Below are 21,911 nucleotides of genomic sequence, written 5' to 3'. Positions count from 1 at the left end.
CTTTGAAATTGAGTTATTATTTGGGGGGGAGGAATGCTCTTCATTTCCTATCAATTTACTCTATACCATAAGCTTATAGAGAAACAAAATACATTCTTTAAAGATGACATTTTATTATTTTTATTATTTTTATTATTTTTATTTTTTTAGAGAGGTGAGAGGAGAGAGGGAGAGGGAGAGCGAGAATTTTAAGCAGGCTCCATGCTGCATGTGAGGCTTCATCTCACCACCCTGAGATCATGACCTGAGCTGAAATCAAGAGTCGGATGCTTAACAACTTAGTCATCCACACACCTCCACAAAAGGCATTTGTATTCATTCCTTACTTTCACTGGCAGAAGACTGGTTAATAAAAGGAGTTATTTCTCTCCAAACGTATTAATTTGATGTCAATCTGTGGTCAAATAGACGGTTATGATCCCATATGAGTATGTAGCTGAGCACAGCATCCTCCAAGTCCACCTTCTAACAAAGGAAATGCCTGGGCTTGTCCATGTTCACCCTGCCCAAACCAAGATAAGGACTCCCATAACCTGACTTTGTCTATTTGTTTCCCTCCCGCTAAAATAAATTTCTGCTTCTCCTTCATTCAAGTCTCATGAATAGGGCTTAAATATGTATGTATGTGTATCATACACAGAATATACATAATATGGAATATATATAATACAAAGTTTAAAACCATAATACAAACAAATAGACAAAAAGCTCATGAACTGCAGAGGTCATGATTAAAGAGTACTGGTTGAAAACCAACAGCGATTTTTCTTCTCTCAATGTCATTGTGCATTTTTCTTCTCTCTTATTCTTATGATTTTCAAAGATCTGATAATAGAATTATATTAATGAGCCTGTTTAAAACAATAGGAGAGAAGTGGAAGAACAGAGTGGGGCATTTGCCACACGAACCCTTTCTATTGGGGCATTTTCTGTGTAAATTTTCATTCTTTATTGTAAAAAAGAAATTATAGTGAACTCACTGATCATCTCAGGTGAATGATGTAGGGGTGAGACCTATGTTCAAAATTACAGCTACTAAACCCAATTCTGCATTAAATTGTTTTTGTAAATATATGTAAACCTCTGCAAACAGTGTAGGGACAACAAATGTACCTCATCCCAAACCAAGAAAAGCAATCTTTCAAGTGAATACACAAGCAGAATCACAAGTAGGATGCAGCCTAAATAACTGCTCTTCCTGGTTCTCTGCTTTGCTTCTTGGCAGTCTAGGAACAGGATCTAGGAGGAGACTTCATGAGCCCTCAGAAGCTGGAGACTTACATTGAGGAGAAATTTTGCTATTAGCCAAGCACTGTGAAGCAATGAGGGAGGGAGGAGGAGCCCACCAGAATCCCCCAAAACCTGTTCTCTTGGACACGGCCATGCTCTTACCTTCCTGGATGGGATTGTTCTGTCTGTTGGCTGGCTCTGTGTGTGACAATTGCTTCTTTGGCTCTTAATCTTTTAAATTGCTTCTCCTGGTCTCCAGTCCCATGTTAGTCATGAGTTTGGATTTCTGACAGGGTCATCTATGATTGCTTAATTGGCATGAAAGAAACTGCCTTCATTTCTCTCTTCAAAAAGTCATTGTTCATTCTGGCCTCTGTTTTTCCCAGTCTCAGGATTTCCTCCTAGAGAAGCCATTTATTTTAAATATTGGTCACTCCTTCATAGGACTGCCAGAAAAAATATCGAATATTTGAATTTCAGAAAAACAATGAATATTTTTTAGTATAACTATGCCCCATGCAACATTTTGTAGTATAATTAAGCCCTGCTTACTGGAAGAGACATATTTTTACTAATAAAATATTTATGGGGTGCCTGGGTGGCTCAGTCAGTTAAGCATCTGCCTTCAGCTCAGGTCATGATCTCAGGGTTCTGGGATCAAGCCCCATGTCAGGCTCCCTACTCAACAGGGAGTCTGCTTCTCCCTCTCTCTGCTTCTCCCCTCCCCCCCACTCATGTTCTCTGTCTCTCACTCTCTCACAAATGAATATAAATCTTAAAAAAAATGTTTGTTATCTGAAATTCAAATGTAACTGAGCACCCTATACCCTTTACCCTCCCTCATCTGCTCTCTAAAGAGCCTTTGGTCTCAGACCTGGAGACCATCTAGTCCCACTCTCTCCTGATGAAGAAGAGGAAATAGAAGATCCCTAAAGCCTCCTAAAAAAATTTCCTTATGTTAGTTGGACAGTTACGTAGTCAGGGCCAGGGTCCCCAACAAGAAAATATGGAGTCAGAACAGCTAAAATAAAATAGCACTGACCTCCTGCTTTACAGCTTAGACAGGACGGCATGGACATTCTGCTTTGCAGCTTTTGCAGGAATGACTTCTGCAAAGTGTCCTAAAATAAGACAATTAACCACAAAAACCATTTGTCAATATCACAGACAAGGAGCAGCTAGATCTAAGCCCCCAGATGTCAGAAGAAGAAGAAGAAGAAGAAGAAGAAGAAGAAGAAGAAACCATTAGCACTTGGACATTAACCTAATAGCTAGACAGATAAGTGACCAAAGCCCTGATTGGCAAGACTCAGTACACCATGATTACTTAAGAAAGTTCCACAAAAGAGCTCATAATAACCGCTAAATTTAGAAATACTGAGGACAACCCACTTGGATCCCCTTCCCTCTCCGGAGCTTTATACTTTTGCTCAAAACACTTTGCACTGGTGCCCACCACTCTTTGTCTGGTCTACCTCTTCATTCCTTGAAGCAGTGTGACCAAGAACTGTGGGCACTAAGGCGTCACAAAATCCTGTAACATTAAGGTCCCTGATTTCTCTGTGACATATTCAGAGATAACTATCCCCTGGGGAGAATGGGTTTTGTGCATGTTCAAGGAGCAGACAAAATTTTCTCTTTGAAGGTAGATATGACCTGCCTAGAAACTAACTGAAACCAGGCCTGATTTGACCTGACATCATCATCATCTATCCTGAGAGTCAACCGTGTATAGCCCCTAGAAGCATTCCAATAGACACAACTGTTATCTTTGCTCACCAGCTCTCTGTGACTGTTGTGGACAAACGAAACAAAACACCCACCAGAATTGAGGAATGTGACAATTCTTATCAAATGAGGACTTAGATTACATAACTACTAAGATCATTTTCCCCATAACATCCAACGTCCCCACACCTTCACAATACTATGGCTTTCCAGTTTCTGTTTTGGACTATTCTGTGTGAGGGCATTATCAACTTACTGGATACTGGATAATCATCACTGGAAATGGCAAAAGAGAGAAAAGACAAAGAGACGGATTGATCCTTATTAGGTTAGAGAGGGAAAGCTTTTCTGAAAAGGAGGGAAAATGTAAACTGAGATCTAAATGACAAAAAAGGAGTCATACAAAGATGGAGGAAGAGCATTTCAGACAGAGAAGAACTAGAACAAAGATCCTGAGGCAGAGTAACAGAATAGGACTTAGTCTGGATTTCCAGAACCCAGGCTGATTCAGAAGATTCTGTACCAAAATCAGTAAAACAAGATGATGGAGGAGTAGGAGACCTTAGTTTCATCTGGTCCCAGGAATTCAACTAGATAGCTATCAAATCATTCTGAATGCCTGTGAACTCAACTGGAGATCTAAGAAAAGAATAGCTGCAACTGTACAAATAGAAAAGTGACCACTTTCTGCAAGGTAGGAACTGTGGAGAAGTGAATGCAAGCCAATACATCAAAGATAAACCATGGGAGGAGGGAGCCTCTGTAAGCCAGCACGGGAAAGTGAGCAGCGGAGCGCAAAAGCAGAATTTTTAGAAGTCTGCTCCAGTGAGGGTCATCCATCCTGAAAGCTGAAAGGCACTCAGGTGGTGAAGCAGGGTGGAATCCTAGGTGGGACAGTGTGGTCTCGGGGTCCCTGGGGTCACAGGAGGCAGGGGCGCGGGGGGGGGGGGGGGGGGCGGGGGGGGGCGGTGGCGGGGTGTGGCTGTGTGTGGCCGAGTTCCCAGGCATCGGAGCAGGGAAGGCTGCTGCAGTCAAAGAGCCGGGGACTAGGCTCTCAGCTCGGGGTTACCATCCACTGCGAACTGGAGCAGGGTCCCAGTGAGCAGCAAAACCTCAGTGAGACTCCTCTTGTTCCCCTGGGAGGAGCAGTTTGGGCGCGCAGGGCAGTACTCTGTAGGGTATAGAGACTTGAAACAGGGGCATATATAAACCTGAGAGAGAAATGCTTGGTCATAGGCTGTTGGTGAGCGCGGCATGGGCTTGCCAAGGACAGCAGGGAGACAGGAGGGATTGACTGCTTTTCCCTGAAAGCACGCTGAGGAGGGGGCCCCAGCTCTCAGGCTGCGGAACTGGAGGTTGGGAGGCCTCCATTTTCACTCTCATCCTCTAAAGCTGCCCAGAAAGCCTTCAGGGAACAAAAGCCACGTGGAGCACCCCAGAGCCCCTTGTTTAGCCGGGCCCCCGGTGAGGGGGGTGCAGTTTCGCAGGGACACCTGAGAATCAGTGCAACAGGCTCCTCCCCCAGAGATGAGCAAGATCATCCAGCCAAGACCAATTTACCTCCCTAACTGCTCCAGCGCTGGGGGATATAGCAGAGAGAGTTCAGGGGCTTTCCCCCCACGATCCTCTAGCCTTTCCATTTTAATATTTTCTCTTTCCTTTTTCAACTAATTTCTTATCAACTCTTTTTTAAAAATCTTTTTTTAAATTTCCATTTCTACAGTTACATTATATCCTTTCATTGTACTTAATTTTATTTGTGTATATACACATTTTCCTTTCTTTACAATTTTAGGATGCACACTGAGGAGGGCACTTGACGGGATGAGCACTGGGTGTTATACTATATGTTGGCAAATCAAACTTCAATAAAAAAATAAAAAATAAAAAATTTTAGGATGCAGTTTCTTCTAACAGACCAAAATATATCCAGAATCTAATGTATGGCTCTGTTCTCTTTACCTGTCTGATCATATTCTCTCTTTTCTTTATTATTTGTTAAAGTCTTTTAAAATTTTCATCTTTACAGTTACATTCTATCCTTTCAATGTATTTGATTTTGTATATATATAAGTTTTTCTTTCTTTACAATTTCGAGATGTAGTTTCTTCTACCCAACCAAATGCACTCAGGATATAGTGTATTGTTCTGTTCTGTTCACCAGTCTGTTTATATTCCTTCTTTCTTCCTTTCTTTCTTTCTTTCTTTCTTTCTTTCTTTCTTTCTTTCTTTCTTTCTCTTTTAATTTTCATTTTTACATTTACATTCTATCCTTTCATTGTATTTAATTTTATTTTTGTACATATATAAGTTATTTGTTTATGATTTTGGGATCTAGTTTTCTAACAAACAGACCAAAATATACACAGGATCCAGGGTATTGTTCTGTTCTGTTCACCTGTCTAATTATATTCTTTTTTTAAAAAATTTATTTTGTTTGTTACAGGTCTCTTCTGACTTGCTTAGTGTATATTTCTCTGGAGTCATTGTTGCCATTTTAGTGTTTTGTTCTCTCATTAATCTATTCTTATGTGGACAGAATGACAAGATGAAACTCACCTCAAAAAGAGAACAAGGGCAGTACTGACTCCCAGGGACCTAATAAAGTGATGCTGAACTAGAGTTCAGAATAACGGTTATAAGGATACCAGCTAGGCTTGAAAAAAGCATAGAGGACACTAGAAAATTCCTTTCTGGAGAAATAAAAGAACTAAAATCCAATCAAGTCGAATCAATCCAATCCAATCAAGTCGAAATTCAAAAGGCTATCAATGACATGCAAACAAAAATGGAGGCTCTAGTCGGAGGAGGCAAGCTGGCAGAAGAGTGGAGGACTTCATTTCTTCTGGTCCCCTGAATTTTGCTAGTTAACTATCAAAACATTCTGAATACCCGTGAATTCAACCTGAGATGTAAGAAAAGAATATCTGGAACTTTACAAGTAGAAAGGCAGCCACTTTTTGCAAGGTAGGAGGTGCAGAGAAGTGAATTTGAGGGGAGATACCAGAAGATAAATGGTGGGGGGGGGCGGGAGTGGGAGCTTTTTGATAGAGAGTGACATAGCCCCAGAGGGCAAAATCAAAGCCCTTAGAAATCTGCTCCAATGAGAGACATCCTGCCTGAAAGGTGATCAGGTACTGAAATAGAATTCTAGGTGGGAGCCTGCAGTCTCAGGATCCCTGGAGTCACAGAATTAACTGGGGGCCTGAGCTTGGGTGGAATTCCCAAGCAGTGGAGCAGGGAAACTGTTTGGGGTCCCCAAGCCCGGGAAGGGGTTCTCAACTTGGTACACCAAGACCTTGAGCCCTGACTGCTCTCCACCAGGGGAACCTGCAGAGAGAGGACTGGAACGAAAGGACAGCCACATGCAGAAGAATGAAACTGGACCATTTTCTTACACCACACACAAAGATAAACCCTAAATGATGAAAGACCGAAGTGTGAGATAGGAATCCATCAAAATCCTAGAGGAGAACACAGGCAGCGCCTTCTTTGACCTTGGTTGCAGCAACCTCTTGCAAGACACATCTCTAAAAGCAAAAATGAAATATTGGGACTTCATCAAGTTAAAAAGCTATTGCATAACAAAGGTAACAGTCAGTAAAATGAAAATGCATGTGGCTGTCCAATTTTCCCAACAGCACTTATTGAAGATACTGTCTTTATTCCATTGGATATTCTTTTCTGTTTTGTCAAAGATTAGTTCACCATATTGTTGAGGGTCATTTCCGGGTTTTCTATTCTCTCCCTTTGATCTCTGTGTCTGTTTTTGTGCCAGTGCCATGCAGTCTTGATGATTACAGCTTTGTAATACAGCTTGAAGTCTGGGATTGTGATGCCCCCAGCTTTGGTTTTCTTTTTCAACATTCCTTTGGCTATTCGAGGTCATTTCTGGATCCATATAAACCTTAGGAATATTTGTTCCAGTTCTGTGAAAAATGTCAATGTTATTTTGATATGGGTTGCATTGAATGTGTATATTGCTCTGGATAGCATAGGCATTTTATAATATATATTCTTCTAATCCATAAGCATGGAATGTTTTTCCATTGCTCTGCGTCTTCCTCAATTTCTCTCATAAGTGTTGTATAGTTTTCTATACCGGTCCTTTGCCTCTTTGGTTAGGTTTATTCCTAGGTATCTTATGGTTTTTGAAGCAATCATAAACGGGATTGACTCCTTAATTTCCCTTTGTTCTGTCTCATTGTTAGTGTATAGAAATGCAATTGATTTCTCTGCATTGATTTTGTATACTGCCAATTTGCTAAATTCCTCTGTGAGTTCTAACAATTTGGGGGTGGAGTCTTTTGGATTTTCCACCTAGAGTACCGTGTCATCTGGGAAGTGAGAGTTTGACTTCTTTTTTTTTTTTTTTTTTTTTACTTACAGTAAACTTTATTTTCAATATTTCATTTGACATTCTTTCCAGGTAGGTCTGTGCTCTAAAATGAGCCAAAGAACAGAAATCCTAAAGCTCCTAAGAGACTTTTTTCACTGTTCTGAGTAGGGCATGGGGTTTCAGGGCCCTCAGTGTTGATACCTAACATTTTACCCCTTGAGGCTTTACCTATAGATACAGAAAGAAGAGATAACATCATGTATAAGAATCAAACTTTATGAGAGTATAAGAAGAAGCTCTCAGGTTACATACCACCCACCTCTTTAAGGTTGTAATGATAATGACTGATTTCTTCTCCTGGAAGTTCAATGTTATTTTTTTGTTTAAGTAAAATGTCAGAATACTTGTTTCTCTTAATACACTAAAAATAGTAGAAGTTTTAAAATTCTTCATGAGTCCAAGCTGGGACATAGGTACTACTGATGGGGTTTATTCAACACACTAATTCCAAGTTTGGCGACCATCAGCAAACTGGCACCTGCGATTAAGCCCGCAGGCATAAATTTTCCAGAGTGGTAGAACCTCATTCCCATAATGCCAGCCAGGGTTCCAGAGGTAGCTAGGAAAACCCAAATGTTCCTCGGATCTTGAGACAGCTGATAAGCACCCAGGCCTGCTAAACTACCAAAAAACAGCCCAGCAGCCAGTGATGGGACACTACCTGCTTTCGCATAGCCAATGATCCCACCAGAAGCAACCAGCGCCGCATAGCCAAAGCCAATCCAATGTATAGGCACTAGTGGGCCAGTCCTTCTGCATCGTTCTCCTTCACTCTGACCAGACAGCAGAGTATGAGGCCTGCACCGAACCGCTGCGCGGCGGCCTGCACCAGGCGACGAGGGCGCGCAGACATCGAGAGTTTGACTTCTTTGCCAGTTTGAATGCCTTTATTTCTTTTTGTTGTCTGATTGCTGAGGCTAGGACTTCTAGTGCTATGTTGAATAATAGTGGTGGGAGTGGACCTCCCTGTCGTGTTCCTGACATTAGGGGAAAGCTCTCAGTTTTTCCCTATTTGGAATGATATTCACTATGGGCTTTTCATCGATGGCACTTTGAGAGTTTTATTTTATTTTTTTAAGGTTTTATTTATTTATTCATGATAGACATAGAGAGAGAGAGAGAGAGGTAGAGACACAGGCAAAGGGAGAAGCAGACTCCATGCCGGGAGCCTAAAGCAGGACTCGATCCCGGGACTCCAGGATCGCACCCTGGGCCAAAGGCAGGTGCTAAACAGCTGAGCCACCCAGAGATCCCCACTTTGAGAGTTTTAATAAAAAAAGATGCTGTACTTTGTCAAATGATTTTTCTGTGTCAAGAGGATCATATAATTCTTTTCTTTTATTAATGTGATCTATCACATTTATTTATTTGTGGCTATTGAACCACCCTTGCATACAGGGAATAAATCCCACTTGCTTGTGGTGAATAATTCTTTTAATGTACTGGTGGATCCTATTGGTTAGTATCTTGATGAGAATTGTGACATCCATTTTCATCAGTGAAATTGCCTGTAATTCTCATTTTTGGTGGGTTCTTTGTCTGATTTGGGGATCAAGGTAATCCAGGCCTCATGAAATGAGTTTGGGAGTTTTCCTTCCATTTCTAGTTTTTGAAACAGCTTCAGAAAAATAGGTATTAGTATTTCCTTAAATGTTTAGTAAAATTCCCCTGGGAAGCTAGCCAGCCCTGGACTGTGGTTTGTTGGGAGATTTTTATTTTTTTAAGATTTTATTTACTTATTCATGAGAGACACAGAAAGAGAGGAGCAGAGACACAGGCAGAGGGAGAAGCAGGCTCCACATGGGGAGCCCAATGTGGGACTCGATCCTGGGAGTTGAGGCAGGCACTCAACCACTGAGCCAAGTAGCCACTGAGCTACTTGGTATCCCAAGTTGGGAGATTTTTTTATTACTGCTTAAATTTCCTTGCTGGTTATGGATCTGGTCAGGTTTTCTATTTCTTTCTGTTTCAGTTTTGGTGTTTTATCTATTTCTAGGTATGCACCTGTTTCTTCCCAGCTTGCCTAATTTGTTGGCATATAATTTTCGTAATATGTTCTTATAATTGTTTGTATTTCCTTGGTGTTGTTTGTGATCTCTCCTCTTTCACTCATGATTTTATTTATTTGGATTCTTTCTATTTTCTTTTTGAAAAAGATCTTCTCATGTCTGGCCAAGGATTTATCAATCTTATTAATTCTTTCAATGAACCAGCTCCTGGAGTTGTTGATCTGTTCTACTGTTCTTTCAGTTTCTATTTCATTGATTTCTGCTCTAATCTTTATGAATTCTCTTCTCCTTTTGGGTTTAGGCTTTCTTTGCTGTTCTTTCTCTAGTTCCTTTAGGTGTAATGTTAGGTTGTGTAATTGAGATCTTCCTTGTTTCTTGAGGAAGGCTTGTATCGGCATATTCTTCTCTTTGGACCATCTTTACTGCATCCCAAAGGTTTTGAACAGTTGTGTTTTTATTTTCATTTGTTTCCTTGAATTTTTAAAATTCTTCCTTAATTTCCTGGTTGACCCATTCATTCTTTAGTAAGATGCTCCTTAACCTCCAAGTGTTTGGGTTCCTTCCAAATTTCCTCTTGTGATTGAATTCAAGTTTCAAAGTATTGCGGCTTAAAAATATGCACAATAACTCCAATCTTTTGGTATCAGTTGAGACCTGATCTGTGACCCAGTATGTGATCTATTCTGGAGAAAGTTCCATGTGCAGTCAGTAGAGTGTGCATTCTATTGCATTAGGATGGAATGGTCTGTATATATCTGTGAAGTCCATCTGGTCCAATGTGTCATTCAAAACCCTTGATTCTTTGTTGACAGCTTAGATGATTTGTTCGTTGCTATGAGTGGGGTGTCGAAGTACCATGCTATTGTATTATTATCAATGTATTTCTGAGGAAGGGGAATGATGGCAAAAGAATAGGGGTCCTTAACTCACCTGGCCCCACAAACGTACCTAGATAGCTTTCAAAACATCCTGAACACCTATGAATTCAACCTGAGACTTAAAGAGAGAACAGCTGGAATGCTAGAGAGAGAAAAGTTTTTGCTTCTAACAAGGTAGGAAGGTGAAAAACAAAACAAACAAACAAAAGAATAAATTGGGGGAGGGGAACCATGAGTAGCCCAGCTTAAGTGGAGCGGTGAAAGCCCAGCCCTGGAGAAGCAGGAACTTTAAAAATCCACACCGGAGTTTTCCCTGGCAGAAAAGTGCTTAGCAGGGGAATCAGGCAAAATCCCCGGAGGGGCAGTGAAGCCTCAAGATTCCTGGGGTCAAGTATAAAGAGGGGTGCCTGAGGGAAAGCTCACCGCAAACCACAGTCTGATCTTGGTAAAAGGCTGGAGTGCCTCAGCGCTCTGGGGCATTTGGGAGATGCCAGTTGGTTAGATAGGCTAGCTCCGGACAGAGGTGGATGTACACCATTCCCTCTGGGAGACGCATCCGTGGGAGTGTGGGTCCAGCGGCACAGGGCCCCCAGATCCCAGAGTGTCTAAGGGGACAAAGCCAGTGATTCTTCATTCCCCCAGGACAGGCAGAATTGGGGAGGGCACAGGAAAGTGAGAACTCTCCTGCTGCTGGGCACCCCACAAGCTGTGCAGATCAGGACACCTGCATTGGCCCCGGGAGCATCTAGGCCAGTGCAGACGGGGAGACTGCAGTTAGTTACTCACAGGGAGCTCGACTCCAGAGCTGGAAATCTGGGCACAGCCATTGTTATTTTTCCTCCTTGTTTCACCTTGTGCCTGGGAGAGGTGGGGCCACTGGGGGACAAAGGCCTCACAGGATAAACAGCTCCCACTGAGCCAGGCACCTGGCAGGAAGTGGAGCATCTCCTCCTGGTACAGACACCTGAGAAACAGCACAGCAGACCCTCCCCCAGAAGACCAGCTGGAAGGACAGGGGAAGATCACGTTCTTGACCAAGCAGTGCTGGAAAGCTCCAGGTCTGAGGGAAAATAGTATATAAAACTAGAGGGTTTTTTTTTTTTTTTTTTACTTTTCCATTATGACTCATTTTTATATCACACTAAAAATGTGCAATATTTTTCACTTTTCCCACCTTAACTACAATATTTTACCAGCTCTTCATTTTTAAGCTTTTTTTCTTTTTGACTTTCATATTTCTACATGTCTTAGATATATTTTTCACTTCTGGATTTCCTTCAATGTATTCAATTTAATCTTGGTAGATATATGAGATATGGGTTTTTATTTTTGTTTGTTTTGTTTGTTTGTTTGTTTGTTTTTTCCTGCCTCATTTTGTTTTACAATGGTGGAAGTTAGTACCTTCTAAAACATGACCAACATACCCCCAAAACCAAGTGAAACACTGTGCTAGTTCATTCTGTAAGATTATATTCTACTTTCCCATCCTGCCCTCCTTTTATCTTGTTTATGTTTTTGTGGTCGATGTTGGGGCTTTCTGTAATTATTGCTGGTTTATATAAATTTGGGATTGAGTATCTTCTAACATACAGAACACAAAACACTCAGAACCAAGAGGATCACCCTCTAGGACCTCTCAGGCAGACTACATTCTATCTTCACTACCATTCCTTGCCACCACCACCACCACCACCCCTTTTCTTTCTTCTTCCTCTTTACTTTTTTTTTTTGCTTTTTTCTTCTTCTTTGTTTTTGGTTTTTGACTTTTTATCTTTATAACTTAGTTTTAAAATTTGTTTTTCACTTTAGTGGTCCTTTTCGTTTATTTTGTTCTGTTCTTATTATCTTTTATTTTTGGTCTCTAACCTCCTCAGAAACATATAGAGTGTATTTTACTTAGGTCATGATTGATATTTTTGACTCAGCCCAGCCATACAGTATTCTGAACTGGAAAAAAAATGACTAGAAGGAAGAATTCACCACAAAAGAAAGAACCAGAAACAATACTCTCTGCCATAGAGTTACAGAATTTGGATTTTTTTTTTTTTTTGAGGGGGCAGAATTTGGATTTAAATATGATGTCAGAAAGTCAGTTTGTTTATTTATTTATTCATTTATTTACTTATGATTTTAATTATTTATTCATGAGAGACACAGAGAGAGACAGGCAGAGACATAGGCAGAGGGAGGAGCAGGCTCCATGCAGGAAGCCTAATGTGGGACTCAATCCTACAGGGATCACACCCTAAGCCAAAGGCAGACACTCAACTGCTGAGCCACCCATCTGTCCCTCAAGAAGTCAATTTAAAAGTAAAATTCTAAAGCTACTGGTGGCTCTGAAAAAATTCGTAAAGGACTCTAGAGACTTCATTACTGCAGAACTGAGATCTATTAAAATAAAAATAAGTTAAAAATTAAAAATAGGTTAAATGAGATGCAATCCAACTGGATGTTCTAATTACTAGGTTTAATGAGGTGGAGGAGAGAGTGAGTGACATAGAAAACAAGTTGATGATAAGGAAGGAAGTAGAGTAAAAAAGAGAAAAACAATTAAAAGACCATGAGGAAATGCTTAGGGAAATAAATGACAGCTTGAGAAGGAAGAATATATGTCTAATTGGGATACCAGAAGAGGCTGTAAGAGAGAGAAAGGACCACAAAGTATATTTGAACAAATCATAGCTGACAACTTCCCTAATCTGGGGAGGGAAACAGGCATTCAGATCCAAGAGATGGAGAGGACCCTCTCCTCAAAAAAAAAATCAATAAAAACCATTCAACAACTCAACTTTCAAGAGTGAAACTTGCAAATTTCAATGATAAGGAGAAAATTCTTAAAAGCAGCACAGACAAGAGATTCTTAAATTATAAGGGGAGAAATACCAGAATAACAGCAGACCTCTCCACAGAGACTTGGCAGGCCAGAAAGCACTGGCAGGATACATTCAGGTTACTAAATGATAAGAACATGCAGCCAAGAATATTTTGTCCAGCAAGGCTCTCATGCAGAATAGGAGAGATAAAGAGCTTCCAAAAAAAAAAAAAAAAAAAAAGAGCTTCCAAGATAGGCAGAAAGTGAAAGAATATGTGACCACCAAACCAGTTCTGCAAGAAATATTAAGGGGGACCCTGTAAAAGAAGGAGGAAGCCCCCAAAAAATAATCCACAAAAACAGGGACTGAATAGGTAATACGATGACATTACATTCATATCTTTCAATAGTTACTCTGAACGTGAATGGGCTAAATGATACCATCAAAAGACACAGGGTACCATACTGGATAAAAAAGTAAGACCTATCTATTTGCTGTCTACAAGAGACTCATTTAGACCTAAGAACACCTCAGCCTGAAAATGAAAGGGTGGAGAACTCTTTAGAAAAATTAAAGTTTACCCCAAAGACTGTAGTAAGAAGGAAAAAGGACACTGTGTCATACTTAAAGGGTCTATCCAACAAGAAGACCTAACAGTCATGAATACTTATGGCCCTATTATGGGAGCTGCCAAGTATATCAATCAGTTAATAACCAAAGTAAAGAGGTATGTAGGTAATAATACACTAATAGTGGGAAACTTCAACAAGGCACTTTCAGCAAATGACTGATATTATAAGCAGAATATCACCAAAGAAACAAGGGTCTTTTTTTTTTTTTTTGTATATTTCTTTTTAATTGGAGTTCGATTTGCCAACATATAGCATAACACCCAGTGCTCATCCCGTCAAGTGCTGCCTCCCTCAGTGCCCATCACCCAGTCATCACGTCCTCCTGTCCACCTCCCCTTCCACTACCCCTGTTCATTTCCCAGAGTTAGGAGTCTCTCATGTTTTGTCTCCCTCTCTGATATTTCTCATTCGTTTTCTCTCCTTCCCTCTTTAATCCCTTTAACTGTTTTTTAGATTCCCCATATGAATGAAACCATATAATGTTTGTCCTTCTCTGATTGACTTGCTTCAGTCAGCATAATACCCTCCAGTTCCATCCGCATTGAACTAAATGGTGGGTATTTGTCAAGAAACAAGGGTCTTAAATGATACACTGGACCAGATGGATTTCACAGATATATACAGAACTTTCCTTTTTTTTAATAATAAATTTATTTTTTATTGGTGTTCAATTTACCAACATACAGAATAACACCCAGTGCTCATCCCGTCAAGTGCCTCCCTCAGTGCCCGCCACCCATTCACCCCCACCCTCCGCCCTTCTCCCCTTCCACCACCCCTAGTTCGTTTCCCAGAGTTAGGAGTCTTTATGTTCTTATACAGAACTTTCCAACCTAATGCAACTGAATATACATTCTTCTCAAGTGCACATGGAACTTTCTCCAGAATAGACCACATACTTGGTCACAAATCAGGTCTCAACTGATACCAAAAGATTAGGATTGTCCCCTGCATATTTTTAGACCACAATGCTTTGAAACTAGAACTCAATTTCAAGAAGAAATTTGGAGGAAACTCAAACAATGGAGCTTAAAGAGCATTCTACTAAAGGATGAATGGGTCAACCAGGAACTTAGAGAAGAATTTAAAAGATTTCTGGAAACTAATGAAAATGAAGATACAACCATTCAAAATCTTTGGTATGCAGCAAAAGCTATCCTAAGAGGGAAATACATGATAATACAAGCCTCCCTCAAAAAATTGGAAAAAAACTCAAATACACAAGCTAACCTCGCACCTAAAAAACTGGAGAAAGAACAGCATATAAAATCTGCCCAAGCAGAACAAGAGACATAATACAGACTCAAGCAGAATTCAATGACATAGAGACCAGGAGAACTGTAGAACAGATTAACAAAACCAGGAGTAGGTTCTTTGAAAGAATTAATAAGATAGATAAAACATTAGCCAATCTTATTGAAAAGAAAATAGAAAAACTCAAATTAATAAAAATCACGAATGAGAGAGGAGAGATCATAACCAATACCAAGGAAATACAAATGATTTTAAAAACTTACTATGAGCAGCTATATGCCAATAAATTAGGCAATCTAGAAGAAATGGACGCATTTCTGGAAAACCACAAATTACCAAAACTGGAACAGGAAGAAATAGAAAACCAGAACAGGCCGATAACCAGGGAGGAAATTGAAGCAGTCATCAAAAACCTCCCAAGACACAAAAGTCCAGGGCCAGATGGCTTCCCAGGAGAATTCTATCAAATGTTTAAGGAAGAAATAATACCTATTCTACTAAAGCTGTTCCGAAGGATAGAAAGGGATGGAATACTTTGATACTCATTTTATGAGGCCAGCATTACCTTGATTCCAAACCAGACAGAGACTCCACCAAAAAGGAGAATTATAGACCAATATTCCTGATGAACTCAGATGCAAAAATTCTCAAGAAGATACTAGCCAGGGATCCCTGGGTGGCGCAGCGGTTTGGCGCCTGCCTTTGGCCCAGGGCGCGATCCTGGAGACCCGGGATCGAATCCCATATCAGGCTCCCGATGCATGGAGCCTGCTTCTCCCTCTGCCTGTGTCTCTGCCTCTCTCTCTCTCTCTGTGACTATCATAAGTAAATAAATAAAAATTAAAAAAAAATAAATAAATAAAGGCACTAATCCCATTAAAAAAAAAAAAAAAAAAGAAGATACTAGCCAATAGGATCCAATAGTACAGTAAGAAGATTATTCACCATGACCAAGTGGGATTTATCCTCAGGATGCAAGGGTGGTTCAACACTCATAAAACAATCAACGTGATAGATCACACCAACAAGAAAAAAAAAACAAAAAACAAAAAACAAGAACCATATGATCCTCTCAATAGATGAAGAGAAAGCATTTGACAAAATACACCACCCATTCCTGATTAAAACTCTTCAGAGTGTAGGGATAGAGGGAACATGCCTCAGTATCTTAAAAGCCACCTATGAAAAGCCCACAGCAAATATCATTCTCAATGAGGAAAAGCTGAGAGCCTTTCCCCTAAGATCAGGAACATGACAGGGATGTCCACTCTCACTACTGTTATTCAACACAGTACTAGAAGTCCTAGCCTCAGAAATCAGGCAACAAAAAGAAGTAAAAGGCATTCAAATTGGCAAAGAAGAAGTCAAGCTCTCACTCTTCGCAGATGACAGGATACTGTACATAGAAATCCAAAAGACTCCACCCCAAGAATGCTAGAACTCATACAGCAATTCAGCAATGTGGCAGGATACAAAATCAATGCCCAGAAATCAGTGGCATTTCTATACACTAACAATGAGACAGAAGAAAGAGAAATTAAGGAATCAATCCCATTTACAATTACACCCAAAAGCATAAGATACCTAGGAATAAACCTAACCAAATAGGTAAGGGATCTATACCCTAAAAACTATAGAACGCTCTTGAATGAAATTGAGGAAAACACAAAGAGATGGAAAAATGTTCCATGCTCATGGAGTAGAAGATTTAATATTGTGAAAATGTCAATGCTACCTGGGGCAATTTACACATTCAGGTCAATCCCTCTCAAAATACCCTGGACTTTCTTCAGAGAGTTGGAACAAATCATCTTAACATTTACATGGAATCAGAAAGGACCCCAAATAGCCAAGGCAATAATGAAAAAGAAAACCAGAGCTGGGGAGCCTCACAGTGCTGGATTTTAATCTGTACTACAAAGCTGTGGTCATCAAGACAGTATAGTACTGGCACAAAAACAGACACATAGATCAATGGAACAGAATAGACAACCCAGAAATGGACCTTCAACTCTATGGTGAACTCATCTTTTACAAAGCAGGAAACAATATCCACTGGAAAAAGGACAGTCTCTTCAACAAATGGTTTTGGGACTGTTGGACAGCCACATGCAGAAGAATGAAACTAGACCATTCTCTTACACCATACACAAAGAAAGATACACTCAAAATGGTTGAAAGATCTAAATATAAGACAAGAATCCATCAAAATCCTAGAGAAGAACACAGGCAACACCCTTTTTGAACTTGGCCACAGCAACTTCTTGCAAGATACATCTACGAAGGCAAGGGAAACAAAAGCAAAAATGAACTATTGGGACTTCATCAAGATAAAAAGCTTCTGCACAGCAAAATAAACAGTCAACAAAACTAAAAGACAACCTACAGAATGGGAGAAGATATTTGCAAAGGACGTATCAGATAAAGGACTAGTATCCAAGATCTATAAAGAACTTCTTAAACTCAACACTGGAGAAACAAACAATCCAGTCATGAAATGGGCAGAAGACATGAACAGAAATTTCACCAAAGAGACATACACATGGCCAACAAGCACATTAGAAAATGCTCCACATCCCTTGCCATCAGGGAAATACAAATCAAAACCACAATGAGATACCACCTCATGTGAACCAGTGAGAATGGTGAAAATTAACAAGACAGGAAACAACAAATGTTGGAGAGGATGTGGAGAAAGGGGAACTCTCTTGCACTGTTGGTAGGAATGTGAACTGGTGCAGCCACTCTGGAAAACTGTGTGAAGGTTCCTCAAAGAGTTAAAAATAGATCTGCCCTGCGACCCAGCAATTGCACTGTTCGGGATTTACCCCAAAGATACAGATGCAGTGAAACGCTGGGACACCTGCACCCCAATTTTTATAGCAGCAATGTCCACAATAGCCAAACTGTGGAAGGTGGCATGATGTCCTTTGACAGATGATTGATAAAGAAGATGTGGTCTATATATATAATGGGATATTATTCAGCCATCAGAAAGGATGAATACCTACCATTTGCTTCGAGGTGGATGGAACTGCTGGGTATTATGTTCAGTAAAATAAGTCATTTGGAGAAAGACAATCATCATATGGTTTCACTCATTTGGGGAATATAAGAAATAGTGAAAGGGATTATAAGAGAAATGAGGGAAAATGAGTGGGAAAAATTAGAGAGGGAGACAAATCACGAGCTACTCCTAACTCTGGGAACCAAACAAAGGGTGCAGAAGGGGAGGTGGTTGAGGCAATGGGGTAACTGAATGACAGGCACTAAGGCGGGTATGTGATGGGATAAGCACTCAGTGTTAAACTATAGGCTGGCATATTGAATTTAAATAAAATATTTTTTTAAAAGACACATTTACATGCTGTTTACAGGAAACTCATTTCAGACCTAAAGGCACACGCTGAAGTGAGGAGATGAGAATACATTAATCATGTAAATGGATATGAAAAGAAAGCTGGAATAGCAATAATTATATCAGACAAAGTAGACTTTATTTTTTTATTTTTATTTATTTATGATAGTCACACAGAGAGAGAGAGAGGCAGAGACATAGGCAGAGGGAGAAGCAGGCTCCATGCACCGAGAGCCCGACGTGGGATTTGATCCCGGGTCTCCAGGATCGCGCCCTGGGCCAAAGGCAGGCGCTAAACCGCTGCGCCACCCAGGGATCCCCAAAGTAGACTTTAAAACAAAGTCTGTATGAGACAAAAAAGTACACTATATAATTATAAAGTAGCAAGCCAACAAGACAATATCACAATTGTAAATATTCATGTACATAAACATGCAAGCAGCCAAATACATAAAATAGTAATAACGGACATAAAGGAACTAATCTATAGTGAGATAATGATAGTAGGTATTGTAATACTCCACTTATATTAATGGACAGATGATCTAAACAGAAAATCAAGAAGGAAACAATATATTTGAATGAATGACATGTCGGAACACACGGATTTAACAGATATATTCAGAACATTCCATTCTACAACAGCAAAATACACATTCTTTTGAAGTTCACATGGAGCATTCTCCAGCATAGCTCACATACTGGGCCTCAAACGAAGTCTCAACACATTCAAATAGTTCTAAGTCACCAGGTATCCTCTCTGACCACAATACTGTGAAACCAGAAGGCAACCACAAGGCAAATCTGGGAAGACCACAGATACATGTAGGTAAGGAAGATGCTACTAAACAATGAATAGGTGAACCAAAAAATCAAAAGGAAATTAAAAAATAGAGAGAGGAAAATAAAAATGAAAATATAATGATCTAAAATCTTTGGGTGGCAGCAAACATGGTTCTAGGAGGAAAATATATAGCAACAGGCCTACCTCAAGAAGCATGAGAAATGTCAGATGAACAACCTTTTTTATACCTAAGGGAGCTAGAAAAAGAACAAACAAAATCCACAACCAGAAGAAGGAAGGAAACAATAAAGATTAGTGTGGAAATAAACAACATAGAATTTTTTTTAAAAACTGATAAATAAATAAATAAATAAATAAATAAATAAATAAATAAATAAAATAAAATAAAATAAATAAAATAAATAAAAAGAACTGATCAGGGGTGTCTGGGTGTTCAGTCAGTTAAGCAGCCTCATGCTCAAGTCATGATCCTGAGATCCTAGGATCAGCCCTGCATTGGACTCCTTCTCAGTGGGGAGCTTATTTCTCCCTCTGCCTCTGCTTCTCCCTTTGCTTATGCTCTTTCTTTCTCTCTCTCAAAAACAAAAACAAAGAAACAAAAAACAAAACATAACAAAAACCCAGATCAACGTAACCAGAAGTTGATTCTTTGAAAAAAGAATAACATTGAATAACAATGATAAACCTTTAGCCATATCCATCTAAAAGAGTGAGAAAGAGGACTCAAATAAACAAAAATTATTATTATTGGATATGTATATAATTATGAATTGTGGCAAAACTACAAGGAAATGAAAGAGGAGAAGTAATAACCAAACCTACAGAAATACAAAGAGATTATGAAAAATTATATATCAAGAAGTTGGACAACCTAGAAGAAACTGATAAATTCCTAGAAACATATAACCTACCAAAACTGAAGAAGGAAGGAACAAAAATTTGAGATCAATTACTAGCAATGAAATAAAATCAGTAATCAAAAAACTCTCAACAAACAAAAGTCCAGGACCAGACAGTGACATAGGCGAATTCTGTCAAAGATTTAAAGAAGAATTAATACCTTTCCTTCTCAATTCTAAAAAATATAGAGGAAGGACTGATTGCAAAGAAGTGCATGAAAAGATTTTACATTAGACAATGAACCGTTCCTACGTATATATTAAGACAGTAAAAAGAAACATGACGCCTGCCAGCTAATTTCCCATGATGATAACGACATAGAGCATAAATGCTTAATACATTTGTCCACTGGAAATTCATGAAGACATGAAATGTTTTAAATGAAATAGGAACTAAATGTTGAAATAACAAAGGTTGAATTGGAACATGCAGGAAGCTAGATTCTTTTGGACAATCTGCCAAATGCTGGCTGTGGATCGGGGTGTCCTGAATCCCCTCTATCATTATTGAAGGAAGTACACTTAGATGAGAATTTTGGCAATATAGTAAATATATCCCCATGAATTAATCACGACAGCATCTCATTGGTGAACTGAACTGGGAGCTTTCAAAAGGAGCCATATCTCCCAGGCACATTTAATATTGCTACTGAATTAAAATAAAACATTTCTCTTTCTCACAAAACAAAATAAAAAATATAGAGGAAGGAAAACTTCCAAATTCATCCTATGAGGCCAGCATTAGCCTGACAAGAAAACAGAAAAGACACCACATCTCTGATGAAAATAGACCAAAAATCCTTCACAAAATACTGGCAAATAAAACCCAACATTAAAAAAATCATTAGCTACAATCAAAGGGGATTTACTGCCAATTAAAAAATAAAAATAGGGATCCCTGGGTGGCGCAGCGGTTTAGCGCCTGCCTTTGGCCCAGGGCGCGATCCTGGAGACCCGGGATCGAATCCCACGTCAGGCTCCCGGTGCATGGAGCCTGCTTCTCCCTCTGCCTATGTCTCTGCCTCTCTCTCTCTCTCTCTCTGTGTGTGACTATCATAAATAAATTTTAAAAAAATTAAAAAAAATAATAAAAAAATAAAAAAGAGTGGTTTGGGACGCCCGGGTGGTTCAGTGGTTGAGCATCTGCCTTCGGCTCAGGGCATGATCCTGGGATCTGAGATCAACTCCCGTATCAGGCTCCTTGAGGGGGGTCTGCTTCTCCCTCTGCCTATGTCTCTGTCACTTTCCCTCTTTGTGTGTCTCTCATGAATAAATAAATAAAATCTTTTTAAAAAGTAGTTTAATGTTTGTGAATCAATCAACATGCTACATCACATTAACAAGAGAAAGGATAAAAACCATTAGATCATTTCAATAGACACAGAAAAAGCATTTGACAAATTACAACATTCATTGATGATAAAAGCCCTCAGCAAAGTAGGTTTAGAAGAAACATACCTCAATATAATAAAGGTCATATATGACAAACCCACAGTGAACATCATACGCAATGGTAAAAAACTGAGAGTTTTCCCCCTTAGGTCAAGAAGACAAGGATGTTCACTTTCACCAGCTTTATTCAACACAGTACTTAAAGTCCTAGCCACAGCAATTTAGACAACAGAAAGAAATAAAAGGCACCCAAACTGATAAGGAAGAAGCAAAACTTTCCCTATTTGCAGAAAGCCTGAAAGACTCCACCAAAAAACTACTAGAACTGACGAATTCAGCAATGTCACAGGACATGAAGCCAATATAAAGAAATCCACTGCACTCTATATGCTACTAATGAAGCAGCAGAAAGAGAATTAAGAAAACAATTCCATTTACAATTGCATTGAACATAGTAAAATATCTAGAAATAGACTTAATCAAAGAAGTAAAAGATCTGTTCTGAAAACTATAA

At 39.5% G+C, this 21,911-nt stretch overlaps 2 protein-coding genes across 11 annotated transcripts in view; both read right to left on the bottom strand.

The window, feature by feature from the left end:
• The window catches only part of MLANA (melan-A), a 106,868-nt gene that overhangs the window by 12,562 nt on the left and 72,395 nt on the right, over positions 1–21,911 (bottom strand). For 3 of the 10 annotated variants that reach the window (XM_049116080.1, XM_049116081.1, XM_025432695.3), the window contains 2 exons: positions 2,273–2,351; positions 1,393–1,676 (listed from right to left, as the gene is read on the bottom strand). The exons of 2 other annotated variants lie outside the window; for them this stretch is intronic. The gene's annotated coding sequence lies outside the window, so the exon portion shown is untranslated. The remainder of the gene's footprint in view (positions 1–1,392; positions 1,677–2,272; positions 2,352–21,911) is intronic. 5 more of the 10 variants (XM_049116078.1, XM_025432696.3, XM_025432694.3 and 2 more) reach the window with 2 other exon arrangements.
• LOC112650357 (transmembrane protein 14C-like) lies at positions 7,558–11,071 on the bottom strand. The gene is made up of 2 exons (XM_035696688.2): positions 11,031–11,071; positions 7,558–8,224 (listed from the first exon to the last, which is right to left on the bottom strand). Exons 1-2 carry the CDS (start codon positions 11,069–11,071, stop codon positions 7,774–7,776), a joined length of 492 nt encoding a protein of 163 aa, XP_035552581.1. The 3' UTR covers positions 7,558–7,773.

Source organism: Canis lupus, chromosome 11 (assembly GCF_003254725.2).
Source record: "Canis lupus dingo isolate Sandy chromosome 11, ASM325472v2, whole genome shotgun sequence".
In the NCBI taxonomy this organism is placed as follows: Eukaryota; Metazoa; Chordata; class Mammalia; order Carnivora; family Canidae; genus Canis; species Canis lupus.
This window is presented reverse-complemented; position numbering and strand designations above follow the sequence as displayed.